Here is an 18,261-nt window from a genome sequence, read left to right as displayed (position 1 = left end):
GCTTTAAATGACTCGAACAAGTACGAGTCTCATTTCATTTGAATAATAGCTCGTACCTTTAAGTATCTTCTCTCCCGCATCTGTTGTTGCTCGTGCCTTCTAACTGATTACCACGCTTTGACTATTTGACCGGTCCACGTGTCATGACATGTCATCTTATATAAATTCAGTTTTTTCCCAATACAGAATCAACAAGGGAACAAATTGGAGAGGGCAGGTAAAACAAAAAAAAAGTCTGATTTAAGATATCTAAACTTATAGCCGAACTGTTAATAAAAGGCAAGTGGTGGGGTGCTTGAATTATTATTAGGATAATAACGTGATTGTACGATTTTCCTATTTAATATGTTGATTCCGTGGAGTCGTCCTCTTTAGTCTTTTCAAAGAATCATAGGACATTGTGGATTATTGGAATTTAAAAGAAAAGTGTGTTCAAATGCGCAGAATGGAACTATACAATAAAAAGAGGAGCGTAAAGTTCACTTGCCGACCCAATTGGTCCCTCCAATTATAAAAGCCACCGCGCACATATGGTGCAAATAATATTTTGAACATGGAAAGAAAATGTTCCTAAAATAATTGTTAGAAGCTTATGCACTCATAATTGGAAAACAAGTTTTCAATGCAAAATTCTTTTTAAGAAAAATAATTCAAATTGATTGTTCTACTAGTTTTAAATTGATTTTAGACAAATAAAACTACTAGTTTCTTAATCTTTTTCACAACAAATAAATTACATGAAATAAGGCAGTTATCCCAATTAAAAGGGTGGAAAGATATTTTGAGTGATATTATGTTAAAATCAATATTCTGTAAGCTTAAGAAATGAATACACCATATTTCAAAAACAGAGAGAAAGTAGTGTGGCTTTATGTTTCCTAATAGTTTTTTGACGAATGATCTAAGGGTCTATATTGTTTGGCTCAAAAAATTATTAAACTTTTTGGACAAATCAATCAAAGATGAAGGGGTAAATCCTAGTTAAGGATAATCAACTCTAGATCCAAGATGAATAATACGAATTAAAAAATATAGCCGAGTATAAATGTTGACGGCGATTATGGCCAGATTTAATAGCATAAAGATAGATGCATTAAGTAACATTAAGTGGCAATAAAATATAAATAAAGGAAAAGATTCACCCGATCTTGAGTGAGTCGGATCTTCTTTCATTTGATAAAGATGAATGATAGACAAAAAATACAAGAACCATTGGACCCTTTTTAGGTCTGCTGAAGGTATGGGATCACAGATCCTCTCATCTTTTTGGAGAGGTGTGTTACATATTTTTCTAGAAAGAGGGAGAGGGAGAGAGCCAGAGCCCCCTTTTTGGGAAGTCCTCCCTTCCTATTCATAAGGGGTATTCCTAGAAAAACATTAAAAGAAAAGGTACAATTAGAGGAAATATTCAGTAGAATATTCCTTTTGCGGATTCCAAAGCAGACTAGTTGTTTCATCACTGTCCGACCTCGGCCTGTCCGACCTCGGCTTTATTGATGACGGTCCGACCTTGGCCTGTCCGACCTCGGCTTTATTGATGACGGTCCGACCTCGGCTTTATTGATGACGGTCCGACCTTGGCCTGTCCGACCTCGGCATGTCCAACCTCGGCCTGTCTGACCTTGGCCTGTCCGACCTTGGCCTTATGTCTTCGCGTGCCGAATTTCTCTGGTCTAATTTTGACCCATGCAGTTAGTCCCTCCGCTTATCGAGGTCGTCTCTTGGTCGAGCTCGGTGAGCGGACTTTATTAATCGTAGTTCGAGAAATTCGGATGGGGAGGTCGACTAGTATGGGTTGCAGCTGAGGATGCCGATGCCGAGGGAGAATATCTTGGAGATGGTGGTGAAGAGAGTGGCGATGGTGACGACGAGTGAAAAGATAGCTGTCTTTTTTTACCATTGATCCGGGTCGTATGTAATCTGCGACTATTTGCGCAGTGACTTTGTATAAAGAAGAATTTTTCGTTGTTATTCGCCTTGTACTTTTCCATGTTTTCGCTTTTCGCGACTTTGGTGCGAGGTAGATTCCCGCATGGCGAGTCCCGATCTTTCTTTCCCTTTATATTTTCTGACGGCACTTGGCCTTAGGGACATTTCGAATTCTCTTCGGCGAAGGCCCATGGCCTTAGGGGGTATTATTTCGATTTTGTCGAAATATTGACCCGTCATCGTTTGATCGTTCTTCTTGGCGGAGGCCCTTAGCCTTGAAGGGTGTTATTTCTAACTTGTCGAAATATTAACCCGTCGTCGTTCGATCGAGGTCGAACTCTTCTTTTTGGCGAAGGCCCTTGGCCTTAAAGGGTGTTATTTCGAATTATCGAAATGTTAACCCGTCGTTCGATCGAGGTCGAATTCCTCTTCTTTGGCGAAGGCCCTTGGCCTTAAAGGGTGTTATTTCGAACTTGTCGAAATGTTAACCCATCGTCGTTCGATCAAGGTCGAACTCTTCTTTTTTTTAACGAAGGCCCTTGGCCGTAGGGGTGTTATTTCGATCTTGTTGAAATGCTAACCCGTCGTTGTTCGATCGAGGTCGAACTCTTCTTCTTTGGCGAAGGCCCTTGGCCTTAAAGGGTGTTATTTCGAACGTATCGAAATGTTAACCCGTCGTCGTTCGATCAAGGTCGAACTCTTCTTTTTGGCGAAGGCCCTTGGCCTTAAAGGGTGTTATTTCGACTTATCGAAATGTTAAACCATCGTCGTTCGATCAAGGTCGAACTCTTCTTCTTTTTGGCGAAGGCCCTTGGCCTTAAAGGGTGTTATTTCGACTTATCGAAATGTTAACCCGTCGTCGTTCGATCAAGGTCGAACTCTTCTTCTTTTTGGCGAAGGCCCTTGGCCTTAAAGGGTGTTATTTCGACTTATCGAAATGTTAACCCGTCGTCGTTCGATCAAGGTCGAACTCTTCTTCTTTGGCGAAGGCCCTTGGCCTTAAAGGGAAGGGTACCATTTCGACTTATTGAAATGTTAACCCGTCGTCGTTCGATAGAGGCTGAAGGCTGACTCGGTCGAGGCCGAAGGTTGATTTGGACGAGGCCGAATGGTGATTCGGACAAGGCCGAAGGCTGATTCGGACGAGGCCGGATGTTGATTCGGACGAGGCCGAACTCTTCTTTTTGGCGAAGGCCCTTGGCCTTAAAGGGTGTTATTTCGACTTATCGAAATGTTAACCCGTCGTTGTTCGATCGAGGTCGAACTCTTCTTCTTTGGCGAAGGTCCTTGGCCTTAAAAGGTGTTATTTCGACTTATCGAAATGTTAACCCGTCGTCGTTCGATCAAGGTCGAACTCTTCTTATTTTTGGAGAAGGCCCTTGGCCTTAAAGGGTGTTATTTTGACTTATCGAAATGTTAACCCGTCGTCGTTCGATCAAGGTCGGACTCTTCTTCTTTGGCGAAGGCCCTTGGCCTTAAAGGGTGTTATTTCGACTTATCGAAATGTTAACCCGTCGTTGTTCGAGGCCCTTGGCCTTAAAGGTCGACGGTTGATTCGGACGAGGCCGAATTCTTCTTTTTGGCGATGGCCCTTGGCCGTAGGTCGACGGTTGATTCGGACGAGGCCGAATTCTTCTTTTTGGTGATGGCCCTTGGCCGTAGGGTGTTACCTGGGGGAGTCCCAGTTTGCTTAATTTTGCTTGCATTGGAGAATATGATGTATTTCCTGGGAGTCCCAATTTGCTTAATTTTGCTTGCACTGGAGAATATGGCGTATTTCCTGGGGGAGTGCCAGTTTGCTTAATTTTGCTTGCGTTGGAGAATATGGCGTATTTCCTGGGGGAGTCCCTACTTTTATTCCACTTGGAGAAATAGTTAGTTAAAACAAAATAAAAGCATTCGTTACCTCAATTTGATCACGTTCCCTTCTTCGGTTATGCTTTCGGTGGCCGCTACCAATTTTGGCAAGGCTGTCCGCTTTAGTAAAGTTTTACGTCTACAACCGAGTGTGTTGTAGAGGCGATGAAGATTTTATCTTCTGCGGAAGATGAAACATATGTTTCTATTGAGTTTGAAGAAACTGTAACTCGGTATGGCAGCTCAGATGGGTCTGTGAGATTGGGTAGAGAAGTTTCATTTTTGGTGTTTCGTTCTCCGTCTCACAAGGCTTACTGACGCTTGCCGTTTGTCAACTAAGGATTCTTAGATAATGCATATCTCATCACGTGGATGGTGTAGTAGTTCAAGGATAACGTCAACCAACAAAAATTCCCTTACCAAGTTAGTATATGTAGGTCCAGCCAGTATATCCTTCTTTAGACTGATAGTGTTTTGGTCCATTTTTCCTGTGGAGATTTCTGCTTAATTTTATTAAATAAATGGCTTTCTGAAATTACAGTGCCACTTGATATTCGAGGGAAAATATTGGAAAAACTTAAACCACAAAAGAGTTTCTTAACAGAACTAACACAAGTTGCAAATCAAGATAAAAAGCTGAGAATCAAGGAAAGTACACATTGTGTAGCAAAAGCGATTTCTTGAAATCACGATTCCTTCTTTACATGTTATGGTAGAGAGCCGTACTAGGAAATATCTACCATGAACAGACCGTGGAACTAGAATTGAATTCAAGATCTAGAGGAAACTAAAATTTTAATTAGAAAATCCCCACAGACGGCGCCAAATTGTTTGGCTCAAAAAATATTAAACTTTTTGGACAAATCAATCAAAGATGAAGGGGTAAATCCTAGTTAAAGATAATCAACTCTAGATCCGAGATGAATAATACGAATTAAAAAACATAGCCGAGTATAAATGTTGACGGCGATTATGGCCAGATTTAATAGCATAAATATAGATGCATTAAGTAACATTAAGTGGCAATAAAATGTAAATAAAGAAAAAGATTCACCCGATCTTGAGTGAGTCGGATCTTCTTTCATTTGATAAAGATGAATGATAGACAAAAAATACAAGAACCATTGGACCCTTTTTGGGTCTGATGAAGGTATGGGATCATAGATCCTCTCATTTCTTTGGAGAGGTGTGTTACATATTTTTCTAGAAAGAGGGAGAGGGAGAGAGCCAGAGCCCCCTTTTTGGGAAGTCCTCCCTTCCTATTAATAAGGGGTATTCCTAGAAAAATATTAAAAGAAAAGGTACAATTAGAGAAAATATTCAGTAGAATATTCATTTTGAGGATTCCAAAGCAGACTAGTTGTTTCATCACTGTCCGACCTCGGCTTTATTGATGACGGTCCGACCTTGGCCTGTCCGACCTCGGCTTTATTGATGACGGTCCGACCTTGGCTTTATTGATGACGGTCCGACCTTAGCCTGTCCGACCTCGGCCTGTCCGACCTCGGCATATCCGACCTTGGCCTTATGTCTTCACGTGCCGAATTTCTCTGATTTAATTTTGACCCATACATATATAATACTAGATCTATTCTCTCTTTGCTTTTCTTTTAAAGCAAAGAACCAAACTCTTATTTTTTGAATGAAACATAAAGCCACACCGATAATTTGTATTGATAATATAGCATTTCTAAAAACCAAAAACCAAGATTCGGAACTTAAATCTCCTCAAAATCGTATTGAATCGACTTATGAACACAGATAATTTGTAAGCTAATTGTAAGATCTTTATTTTATTATTATATGAAAAAAGTACCTCCTAAGGGAAAGACATATTTTGGCATGCAAAAAGAAAGCGCGTGGGTGACCATTACACATATGATAATGCCATTCACATGATATCAGATTCGCTATGTCAGCAACAGGATGAGTCGAGGAACGGAGGCATTATATTCTAAACCACCAGCAATAAGCCAGGGAGAAAAATTACATATGAAAAGCATAGAAATACTAGGTACTATTGATAAAAAGGAGAGAATAAATAGAGAAGTAATAGAAATTATTAACCATTAATCAGCCTAGTAGATGCTACTTACTATGGACGGGGAGAAGAAAAGGAAGAGAATAGAAAACGAGGAGGTTAACGGCGGCGGAGATCGGAGCAAGCATGAGATGGAAACCGCTGTGAAGCAGGAGGAGGAGGAGGAGGAGACGGTGGTGTTGCCGCCGCCATCAGAGGCGGAGGTTGACGAGTTCTTCACGATCTTGCGGAGGATGCACGTGGCAGTGAAATATCTCCAGAAGAATTCTCAAATTGTGCCAAACGTTAACGTTCACGGCGGCAAATTAACCGCATCGCCGGCCGGTATGAACAGTACTGTTGTAGCTGGCCAGAGAAGAACACAAGGAATCGTGCGAAAAGGTGGTTTGGACCTCAACGCTTTACCGGAAGGCGGAGACTAACGCCGTTTAAGCTTGAAGTTACAGAATTGAACACGTAACATGTGCATTTTAGCCGACGTTGAAAGTCGCTGTTTCTGCTGTACAGGTTAAGCTTTTACAGTCGAACTATTATTCCCTTTTCTCGTCGATTCGAAGAACTACCCCTACTTCTCAGTTTTTTCTTCTTTTTTTTTTTGGGTATTAAATAGTTAAGTTTTTTCACTAGGTTATATATATTTCTCTGGTAATTCTAAATAACTGGACTATTGTATAAACTAATGGATTGGTTTGCTCTTTGTGACTTACTTTTACTTTTCCTTAATTATATACTCCATTGTGCACCAAAATTATTATTTCATTTTATCTTTTTAATATCGTTAAATAAATGCATGCATTTTTAATCTTTTCGAACCATTTGACTTCTTTTTAGAATATATTTCTTCATAATTATATATACTATGGCGAAGTTAAAACACAATATGACCGTGAAGTTAAAAAATGATATGATACTTATAAGATAATTCATGATCAATAATTTATTAATGTGATAATATACTTTTGTAACATAAAAGAAGAAAGTTAATGGGATACAGTATATATTACTCTACGTACATATTGATTAAATTATAGTATCTTTCTGGCACAAATTTTAACGAAAAGTAACTTTACGTTAATATTATCTCAAAAATAAGAGGGAAGGTTAAATTAAAATCTTGGGGAATGCCGCATGTTGTATAGTTTTCTCTATCTTCTCTTATTTTCGTATCCCGGACAAATCTTATTTGAAAATTACGAATCAATTGCTTTATTTTTATGTGCGCGGAAACTGAAGGCATAGAACACCGGATGCTGTTGTTCATTTTAATATATGGCTTTTTAATTTCTTCCACCATTTAATAATCGACTTAACCAAATACGAATAATGATAGCAGAGGGTGCATTTGATTGCATATTAATTTAGGGAGCTTGATTTTTTCCTTAACGAGTTTCAAGAGACGTAAAAAACCTAGCTAGAACCTTTCAATGATTCTTCTTCCTTTGCTTGCCTGTTCTCCGTATGCAAATTATGATTTGTAAATGTAGTAAACTTACTTGGCGAAAAATATTCGGAATAGAAAAAGAAAATAATATATTTATGGACAAAGTAAAGATAATTACTAGAATACCTCAGATTATTAGTTTTCTCGGTAAAAGTTCTATCATCCATGTTTCATTAGTCGTGAAGTCAATTGCTTTTTTAATTATTATTTAAACGGGTTTACTAATTCTACTAGCTAATTGATTGAGATAAATAAAAAGACAGTACTTTTGTGTCTATATGTTTTTAAGTTGTCTTTGTCTTAAACACTCAGTTGTTGTTAATCGGCAGCACGAGAATAAGAACAGAAGAGTGGAAAGTAGAAGGAAATTTGATTTTTTTTCGTTTTTAAGTCTTACAAATCAACATTAGCAGGATGATAACCAATTAGTCAAGGCTTAAGGGTGGACTGTTAATAACTAATCTTCTCATACTTTTCCAATATACTTAATTTTATATTTCCTTTAGACCGATTGTTCGGAACAATGGTGGATCTATTTCATTTTTACACTTTATTTTGTTAAAACTTGTGTCTTTTGTCTTATTACCCTTTAATAAAATTAGTATTTAGATCTTAGACCATCCAATTTTGACACTGAGTGCTAGTTATAAGACTCAGCAAAAATAAATCAAGTTATTTCAGATGACATTACTCTTCAATCAAAAAGTGTTAGACTTTTTTATTGAACTAATTAAATAAGAAGGTTTGAGGCAAATCCTAGCCAAAGATAATTTATCCTAGATCCGAGATAGGAGATAAGAATAAGCAGGCATAACTGAACATAAAATTTAACTATAACAATGATTGAATCCCGTCGCATAAGAAAAGGATGATGATTTCGACGATATTAAATGATAACAAAGAATACATAAATAAAAAGGGTCACCGTTCTTGAATAAAGTTGACCCCCATACATTTGATATAATGCAACTAATGATGGATGCTGAGGATCTAAGCTTCCTTTTTCCTTTCTCCTTGACCAGGAGCCAGAGATGAATTATCTCTGCTTCTCTGTCAAGATATGTCTACCTGTGTCTATGAGTTCCCCTCCCCCCCCTAGTTACTCCCTTCTACGATATTTATACAAAAATACTTTCTTTATCCAACGGTCCTTAACGGGGGTACTTAAATTCTTGGAATAACCTGTGGAATATTCCTCTAGAAATGTCTAAGGGTTGAACTAGCCGTTCAGGCTGAATGGAGTGCTCGACCTCGACCGCAGCCAAATCACTCGTTAGTATATTGATTCTCATACGTGACATCGGCTTGGTTAGCTCTTAGTCATCCTCCCTTAAGTAAGATTCTTCTATTAATATTTCGACCTATACAGTTAGTCCCTTCGCCCGTCGAGCTTGCCTTTGGGCGAGCTCGGTGGGCGGACTATGCCTGTTACATTTTTTGAGAAATCTGAGAACATTGGCCAAAGAGTGATTCCCCTTTGTTGGCGAGGTGGTGAGGTGACGCTTCAAAATCCGCACCTGACCGTTACGTCAGTTTGAAATGACACTTTCTTCACGCGTCATTATGGCGCACGTTCCCCATACGTTACACCGTTTCCCTCGCTTCTTCCGTTTCGAAGTTAATAAGGCGGCATTTGGGCTTTCTTCATTGGGGTGCCTATGCTCTTATAAATAGGGACATGCACTCCAATTTTGAATTGTTGTGTTTTTAGAGCCCTTGAAGCCCGAGTTCTTTTCTTCTTCGGACTTTCAGCTTCTGTGTTTTCTTCCTCTCCTTAGTGTCCTTTCCTACTGTTACCTCCTTCATCTTTGCACTTCTTCTTCGCACAATCAGAAAAATGGCCAACGCTCCCTATGACCCTGTGATGTTGGTTGCGGATGCACCTCACCATGAGGAAGGGGTGGCCATGGTGGAAGATGAAAACTTTCCTACCGTGGACGAGATAATCCCACACTCCAGGAAAGCTAGATCAGACTTCAAAAGCCTGCCTGAGGATGAACCTGAACCTATCATCTCCACGATGGATGCGTGGTGGTGATCACTGCGTTTAGAACTAAGTGGCGAATCCCGGCCCATGTTGAAATAGTTCCCGCTGCTAGTGATATAGTCCAAACACACCGCCCGGGGTACTGCACATTCTACGCATACCCATTTGTCGTTGGCTACACGCTTCCTCTTCCCTCATTGGCAGAGGATTTTCGCCACTTCTACAATGTGTGCCCGGCTCAGCTCTCTCCGTATCATATACAAACTATTTCTCATGCTTATCAAATATACAGAGTTGTCCAGCCGTGGTATTTCCTTACGCCATGTGCTTCACCTCTTCGCCCCAAGCTTTCACAGGCCACGATGATTCATATGCGCCATCGGGGGACCAACGGGTTGGTAGTGAAGATGGATGATGAAACTAATCGTCATTTTTGGGAAAATTTCTTCTACGTGAAGACGGCACATGTGGTATCGAACCTCAGCGGATTCCCCGAGGAGTGGAATTTTTCTCATAAGTGTTTCCCTTCTAAAATGACCGTTGTTTCCTTTGGGGGTAATTTTATCGTTCTTTTTCTTTCTTTGCAGCCCAACGGGATCCTCCTTCACCAGTTGTTGACATTTGCGACTGGGTGAGTCGGGTTTTGCCCCATACTATGGGGATTCACGAGTGGTCGCATTTCAATGAGAGGTTCGGGCGTAGACCTGTGGTCGGTGAGTCATCTTCGGCTTCGATTGTTGACTTTTACACTGTTATTTCTATCCTCTTATCTCTCTTCTTTGTTTACAGGTCGGAGGGCGGCAAGGAGGGCGAGGGCTCCTACGCCCGCTTTCCACCAGTTGGGCATCTCGGCCGAGCCCGTTCTTGCTGTGGCTGCAAGTGAACCCGCCAGACCGCCACTGTCTAGCAGATTTTGACTTCGTGCAGGCTTGGTCGCCCAGCTGCCTCTCCCTTGGCGGGGGTTCCGGCTCCCGCAGTTCATTTGGTGGACGATTCGTTGGAGGACGAAGACGACGAGGCCCCTTTTAAGAGACGGAGGATAGTGGTTGAGATCAAGGGACCTTCGAAGGGCAAACTCGCGTTGGCGGTATCCGAACCGGACGAGGGTACTGGTTTGGGCGTTGAGATCGTGCCTCCTCCGATCGTGGATTTGGCTTCTTTGTAAGGGGGACAGAGCTTGGAGGCCGCTGTAATCATTCTGAGTGGTTCGTCGACTTCACAACAGGCATGTGCCTCCTTTTCAGCCAGCGAGAGGGAAAAGGGCATGGTTGTAGATGACTGCGAGTCCGGTTCTGATATTGACCCCGAGGATATAAGAATGTTTGAAGAGAGGTTCACTCGGGTGGAAGCGGGAACTGATAGTTCCTCCTGCGTGATCAAGATTTCCTCATACAGACTTATTGGAGGACACAGTAAACCCTGTGCCCCAATTTGCCATTCTTTGTTCCGCTACCGAAAACACGACCCTTCAGAAGATCAGCGATGCTGGCCTATCATGGGGCGTAGCCGGAATGGCTTTGAGGGCGAGTTCTTTATTGCTTTCTTTGTTTCACGTCTTTTACTCTCACTGACTTCTCTTCGTCCTCTTTTCTTTCTTCAGACTTTTATTTAGGAGACTAAGAGTCTCCGCTGCGAGGAGAAGCGGGCTACTGTTTCCTAGAAGGTGGTTTCAAAATACTGTCGATACCGCGACAAGTGCCGTGAGATGCATTCACGAATTAGGGAGGGAGGCGATCCTCAGTCCCTTAGGGAGGAGTTGGAGCGAAAGGACGAGGACCTGATGCGGTCCATGGGCAGATGTAGCGAACTTGAGGTTCTGCTTAGGTCTAAAGAAGAAGATCCCGAGGTGGGCAAGGGCGTTTCGGCTGAGTGTGCTGATCTTCGGGCGAAGCTTGAGCAAACTGATTCTAGGGTTGTCGGTCTAGGTGTTGAGCTGGCGGAGAAGGTGACTGAATTGGAGGAGAAGGTGGCCGAGTTAGAGAGAGTCGAAGAACCCGAGTAGCGTCCTTGGCGAGGGCTGCGACATTGGAGGATTCTATCCGCGTTCTCGGGTATGAGCGCGCAACTGATATGGGGACGACTACTCTGAGGGAGGCACGACTTGATGAGAGAATTGCTGAGCTCTAGGGAGAGGTCTCGACCCTGGGTGATCAAATTTCTGCTCTCGAGGCTGAGAGGGCTCAATTGTTGGCTTTGACTCCTTCTGCATCCACCTCTGCTGACGTTCCTCGCTATTTTTACGAGATGTGGATCCATGCTGAGGCTCAGCGGGATATATATAAGGGCTTGTTGGCAGCGGGCAATATTTTGGAAGCCGTTTTTGAAAAAGTTCGAGTGAAAGCGCGTGAGGCCCGGCTTGCCTACAGCTATGACCCCTGGACACCGGAGGCCGATGGGGACGATGAGGCTGAGGATGGGCTTGCCTTTGATTATGACCATTCTGATGGAGAGGGTGATGGTGGAGGTGACGTCGCCGAACCCAGCAGAGAAAGAGATGATGGCGTGGATGGGGGTGATGCTGAGTGAAACCTTTGTACTTTTAACTTGTCCTTCTATACTTAATTTTTTTTTGTACTTAGTTGATTGGGTGGGGGTCCCCTTTTGGTCCTTTATAAGGCACTATCTCATTTTCTTATTTTTATTTTTGAATAAAATAGTCTATTCGTCTTTGATTGTATGTCTTTGGCTCTTCCTTTTCTTTTCAGATTTCTTGAATTTTCTCGCAATAAGTCCTTGACTTTTGGTAATCGATTTGAGCGGGATTGAATTTGACCTGCTAATTCGGACGAGGCCGAACTTGACTTGTTAACTCGAGCGAGATCGCATTTGGCATGTTAATTCGAACGAGGTCGAATTTTGACTCGCCTATTCGAGCGAAGTCAAATTTTGACTCGCTAGTTCAAGCGAGGTCGAGTTTCGACTTGTAAATTCGAGCGAGGTCGAATTTTGACTTGTAAATTCGAGCGAAGTCGAGTTTTGACTCGCTAGTTCAAGCGAGGTCTTCGACTTGTAAATTCGAGCAAGGTCGAATTTTGACTTGTAAATTCGAGCGAAGTCGAATTTTTACTTGCTAGTTCGAGCGAGGTCGAGTTTCGACTTTTAAATTCAAGCGAGGTCGAATTTTGACTTTAAATTTGAGCGAAGTCGAGTTTTGACTCGCTAGTTCGAGTGAGGTTGAGTTTCGACATGTAAATTCAAGCGAGATCGAATTTTGACTTGTAAATTCGAGCGAAAGTCAAATTTTGATTCGCTTGTTCGAGCGAAATCAATTTTGACTTGTAAATTCGAGTGAAGTCGAATTTTGATTTTCCAATTTTGGGCGAATTCCATTTTTACTTGTAAATTCGAGCAAAGTCGAATTTTGATTTGCCAATTTGGGCGAAGTCCATTTTGACTTGTAAATTCGAGCGAGGTCGAATTTGACGTGCTAATGAATTTGAGTAAGGTCGACTATTTTTTCTGTGTTAACTTGGTGGAGTTACGCAAGAATTCTGTATGTTGTTTTGCTTATTCATTTATTGGAGAAGGTTACACGCTACTGTACAATCCGTAGATACGTTCGAGGAGTCCCAGTCTATCTAGTTCCTTCATCGCTTCGCCTGGAGAGGTAGTTGATAAACTGGGTGATGAATGTCACACTCAAGCCGGGATCACGTATGGGCGAGATCAGATTTTAACTAGTTGTGTCGTCGCATAGTTGCTTTTGGCGAGCGCGTGGATGGGTTTCACGCACTTGTGTTCTTTCTGAGTACTGGAGAGATTCGTACGTTCTCCGAGCTGGTGATTCGATCCCGGTCTATTCAGACTTTTTCCTTTATGGCGTTAAGTACCAATTTGTTGGAGAGGTGGCTTCACTCATCCGTTGCCTGCAAGATGATATGGCGTGGAGAGTGTTGTTTTGATGGCGTTTGTTCTCTTGTTCGCGTAGTTGGAGAGTGTTCCTATTCCTATCCTACTCAAAGAAAAATAGCAAGTCAAACCCAAACTAAATTGTTTGTTACCTTGGCCTGATTGGTTGACGAGTGGAGAGGGGCATTGTAATACGACTCGTTTTGACCCTTACTTGAATGCTGGCTTCATATTTGATCCCGGCCCCATGTTTGGCTTCGCCGTTAGTCGAATCTAGGCGTCTTGTGGAATGACAACTTATTTTTCCCGTCGGGATCTCGAGTTCGAGTCCTAGTTCGATCCAGTCCCGGGTGCACAAAAAAATGGGAACGTAAGTCATACCGCAGACACACGGGCATGGTAAGCTTGCTATTTCAAAAAATTACACAATAGGCTATCATTCATTTGTAACAGAGAGAGAGAGAGAGAGAGAGAGAGAGAGAGAGAGAGAGAGAGAGAGAGAGAGAGAGAGAGAGAGAGAGAGAGAGGGCAGTGTGCATAAAGTGTAGATTGGTATCTGACGTTAATATAACAATAAGATGGTGGACGTGCTTAGTGCGTAGTGGCCATAATCCTATTTTGACAACTCACGCTTACGACATACCAGACTCACCCCTTCAGCAAGACGTGACTTTCACGTAGATATCAAAATATAATTTCGATTTCGTGCAAAGATCTGACCTCGGTTTTTTTAGTTATTTCAAGAGCTTACCTACAAATATTTCGAGTTGGTGTTTGTACCAAGAGGGAGAGGCTACGTCAACCGAAAAGTGGGACTCTGGCTGACCTTAGATCTAGAGGAAACTAAATCTTTGGCTAGAAAATCCCCACAGACGGCACCAAATTGTTCGACCAAAAAGTGTTAGACTTTTTTATTGAACTAACTAAATAAGAAGATTTGAGGCAAATCCTAGCCAAAGATAATTTATCCTAGATCCGAGATAGGAGATAAGAATAAGCAGGCATAACTGAATATAAAATTTAACTATAATAAGGATTAAATCCTATCGCATAAGAAAAGGATGATGATTTCGCTGATATTAAATGATAACGAAGAATACATAGATAAAAAGGGTCACCGTTCTTGAATAAGGTTGGCCCCATACATTTGATATAATGCAACTAATGATGGATACTGAGGATCTAAGCTTTCTTTCTTCTTTCTCCTTGACCAGGAGCCAGAGATGAATTATCTCTGCTTCTCTGTCAAGATATGTCTACCTGTGTCTGAGTTTTTGCCAACCCCCCCCCCCCCCCTCCTTTAGTTACTCTCTCTTACGATATTTATACAAAAATACTTTCTTTACCCAACGGTCTTTAATCGGGGTACTTAAGTTCTTGGAATATCCTATGGAATATTCCTCTAGAAATGTCTAAGGGTTGAACTAGCCGTTCAGGCTGAATGGAGTACTCGACCTCAACCGCAGCCGAATCACTCGTTAGTGTATTGCTTCTCACACGTGACCTCGGCTTGATTAGCTCTTGGTCGTCCTGCCTTATATATGATTCTTCTATTTAGATTTCGATCTATATTATTACGATAAGAAATTAAACGCAAACAATATTTCTACGACGGAGTCTAACCTCTGAAACCCAACCAAATTTAAAAGGAAAAGTGAAGAGAGATAGAAAGAAAGTTTAAAGTGATTGATAACATTGCATGCATGGGAGTCAGCACGTGGTTTGATACTTTGACTAATTAACCTCCTCTAACTAAACTGAAAATTGTCCGAAGGTTACTTTTCTTCCCAACTTTTTAAGGCCCAGTTTTTTCATACATTTTTCTTTTCTTTTTTTTTTTTCAAAATGAAATTTAAAAATATATTACTCCATGAAATTTTTCAAGTTTTTGGAAAATTTTCGAAAATAAGTTTTTCAAAAACGAAAAAAACACTTTTTAAAAATGTTTAGAATTTTTTTCTCCACTCATAAAATTGCAACAATTTTCCAAGCAAAATGCATGTCCAAATATAATTTCAAAATCCGAATACAAATTTTCAACTTAACTCCAAATTCAACTTTTTAAAAAAAATTATTATTTATATGTCCAAACGCCTACTAAGAATTTTCTTTGTGCGGAATTAAGGAAGAAGAGTAACTCAATTATTGTAATAATCATGATCAAACCATAGAACATACAGCAAGAGCTCCATGCGAACTCAAGTTCCTTCGTTTCACTACTAAGAAAATAGGATTTAGCGACGGACATATTTTATAGCTAAACAAAAATATTTGTCGCTAATTCTCTTTAGCAACAGATTAGTGGTAGATTATTAAGAATTTTTGTTAGCTACGAGCGATTTAAAAACAGATTAGCGACAAGTTCGTAGCTAATTTTTTATTTTTTATTTTTATTTTTTTTGTAATCGTTCTATCAAACACAGCACTCTCAGAATCCATGCAACGATCCATTAATAAATAATATCCTCTCGTTCCTAACATTCTTGTCCTCCTCAATTATTACACATATCATATCCGGACACTGAAATTTTTTTCTAGAAAGCAAATAATAGCATTTTATATTAAGTCTTATCCAACACTTTCTTCCTAGTAGTAGAGAGACAAAGTAAACTCAAATTTTCGCCAAAACTTCAATCCTCCTTTGCTATATACAAGCATATATAGTTTCCACAGAGCAAACTGCATTCTTAATTTCTTATCATTTTACCATGATAACAACAATAACAATAACATACCCAATGTAATCTCACAAGTGAGGTTTGGGAAGAATATAGTGTAAGTACAGGGGTGGATGCAGTGCAGTACTTAAGGGTTTAATTGAACCTATAACTCCCGACGCGAGGTAAAAAATATATACATAAAAATTCATTAAAATTACAAAAATAATATATATGAACCCATAACTTTAAAAGTATAATGGATTCAATATTAATTTTTTTTAAAGTTGAACCCATAAATTTTAACTCCCGGAGTTGCCTATGTACGTATACCTTATCTTTACCTTGTGAAAGTGTTGAGAGACTGTTTTGATAGACCCCAGCTCAAAGAAAAACAGAATTATAACCACTTTACCGTGATAACACGGATCATTTAAGTTGTTTGTTATTTTAAGATATATCCAAATCTGTAACAAAAGTATTGATTAAGAGATGTAGTGGGTGGTGGGTGCTTGAGTTATTTAATGGAGTGCAACGTGAATGTACCATTTTTTCCTATTTTCATCATTTAATTATGTTGACTCCATGTAGTCGTCCTCTTTTTAGTCTTTCCGGGAATATCGGGTATTTTTGTAATTAAAGAAAAATAATAAGGAAAAAGAAGTATGTCTGACAAATAAAAGAACCACAATTAAAGGAACCTAAAGTTCAATCGCCGGCCAATTACTTGGTTTTATTCCCTGTATCCATCGAGTAGAACTTAAAAATAATTGGGTATATATTTTGACAATTTCAATACTATAAATTAAGCCGTCCAAAATACATAACACCAAACGAACTGGGGTCTAGTGAAATGTTCTCAGGGAGACAACTTTAATTTGTGTACCTTACTTTTTTGTTTTTCTTGAATTGAAGTTCTATTTTTAACAAATTCTTTTAATATTCTTGTGATATAGTACTCCTTTTGTCTCAATTTATGTGATATTTAAATTTCTTACTTTGGATCATGCACTTAGATATAGTATTTTTTAGTTTTTCGAAAAACTTACATATTTACGAACTACTTAAAAGGTACTACTTATAAATCATAATAATTAATAACTCAAAATATTAAAAGACATAAAAAAAATACGGCAGAATAGTACTACGTTTGACTCTCAAAATCTAGACACATTCACATAAAATGGGGCAAAAGAATTGTCTATGATCGTTGGGTGAATAATACACAAGTATAGTAGTACTAGATACAATAATAAAAATAAATAAATAAATCTTCAGAAAATGGGAGAGATCCGTGACGTGTAGAAAGAGCGCGCGTGGGTGAGGTTCACAAGTTGCGCATTGTTGAAGTATCAAAATGAAAGTGCCATTTCCCATGATATCACATCCCTGACGTCAACAAATTGGTGAATGACGGACTGAAATGCATTATAGTCCAATGATCAACAATCAGCCATAGCCTAGTCAATAGAGAATAGACTACGTAGATTTAGGGAGAGGAGATAAAAAATAGAGAACATTAGATAGCTACTTATGGACGGAGAGAAGAAGAGGAAGAGAACAGAGAACGGCGAGGCTAACGGCGGCGATCGGAACAGGCATGAGAGAGAAAGTGCTGCGAATGAGGATAGCGCCGTGTCGCCGCCGCCTTCGGAGGCGGAGGTCGACGAGTTCTTCGCGATCTTGCGGAGGATGCATGTGGCAGTGAAATATCTGCAGAAAAGTGGCCAAAAGAGAGTCGTGCCTAAAGGCCGTTTGGACCTCAATACTCTACCAGAAAACGGAGACTAACGCCGTCTAATCTTAAGTGAGTGAAGTGCGCCCTTGGTGCATTTTAACCGGTGAGGGTCCTGGAGGCGTATCCACTGGACAGGTTAAGCTTTTTCACTACTGTTTGTTGCTCGTATTACTAATAACAAGTCTACAATCTCTCCTTTTTTGGGGAGAATTATACCAATTTGTTAGGTTTAAATATTGCAATTAGCTTTTCTTCTTTAATTTCTTATGTAATAAAACTAAGACTTTTATGGAATCAGATTATCTAATTCTAATTTTATGCCACTCGACCTCTTAAAATGGTATTTTAACTGGTTTTTTGGGTTTTTTTACTAGGTGTCCGGTATTCGCATTGGAGCCCGATTATATTCGTATTCGCGCCGCGTTGGGCCCCATTTGGTGGGAAGCGCTCCTTACCAAAGATTTTCCCATACCCAGAGTTTGAATTCGAAACCTCTGGTTGAGGGAAGAGCAGTCTCATCCACTGCACCACATCATTTGGCGGTGGTATATGAACACGAGAAAAATGAAATGACGAAGTAAATGATGAGAAAGGAACGTTTATCTACTCTCTTTAACTTTGTCTTCCTTTCAGTAAATGTTTTTTGGTTTCTTTTGGATTATTGTACACACTATACTTACGATATATACTTTTTAATTTTTAACTAATCAAAAGGTATTTGAAGAAGTTGGTTAAAACGAGGTAGAATTAGATTCAACAATC

General features: G+C 40.1%; 2 protein-coding genes across 2 annotated transcripts; both read left to right on the top strand.

The window, feature by feature from the left end:
• LOC109224560 (protein NIM1-INTERACTING 2-like) lies at window positions 5,628-6,533 on the top strand. The gene has a single exon (XM_019389120.1). It carries the CDS (start codon window positions 5,872-5,874, stop codon window positions 6,247-6,249), a length of 378 nt encoding a protein of 125 aa, XP_019244665.1. The 5' UTR covers window positions 5,628-5,871; the 3' UTR covers window positions 6,250-6,533.
• On the top strand, window positions 16,966-17,822 carry LOC109224559. Its single transcript, XM_019389119.1, has one exon. It carries the CDS (start codon window positions 17,295-17,297, stop codon window positions 17,550-17,552), a length of 258 nt encoding a protein of 85 aa, XP_019244664.1. The 5' UTR covers window positions 16,966-17,294; the 3' UTR covers window positions 17,553-17,822.

Source organism: Nicotiana attenuata, chromosome 3, assembly GCF_001879085.1.
Source record: "Nicotiana attenuata strain UT chromosome 3, NIATTr2, whole genome shotgun sequence".
NCBI classification, from domain to species: Eukaryota; Viridiplantae; Streptophyta; class Magnoliopsida; order Solanales; family Solanaceae; genus Nicotiana; species Nicotiana attenuata.
Note: the sequence above shows the minus strand (reverse complement) of the source record. Positions and strands in the feature narration are given on the sequence as shown.

Bases quoted from the DNA above. Each gene is read 5' to 3' on its own strand.
- LOC109224560 (XM_019389120.1), top strand. From the start codon at position 5,872: ATGCTACTTACTATGGACGGGGAGAAGAAAAGGAAGAGAATAGAAAAC.
- LOC109224559 (XM_019389119.1), top strand. From the start codon at position 17,295: ATGGACGGAGAGAAGAAGAGGAAGAGAACAGAGAACGGCGAGGCTAAC.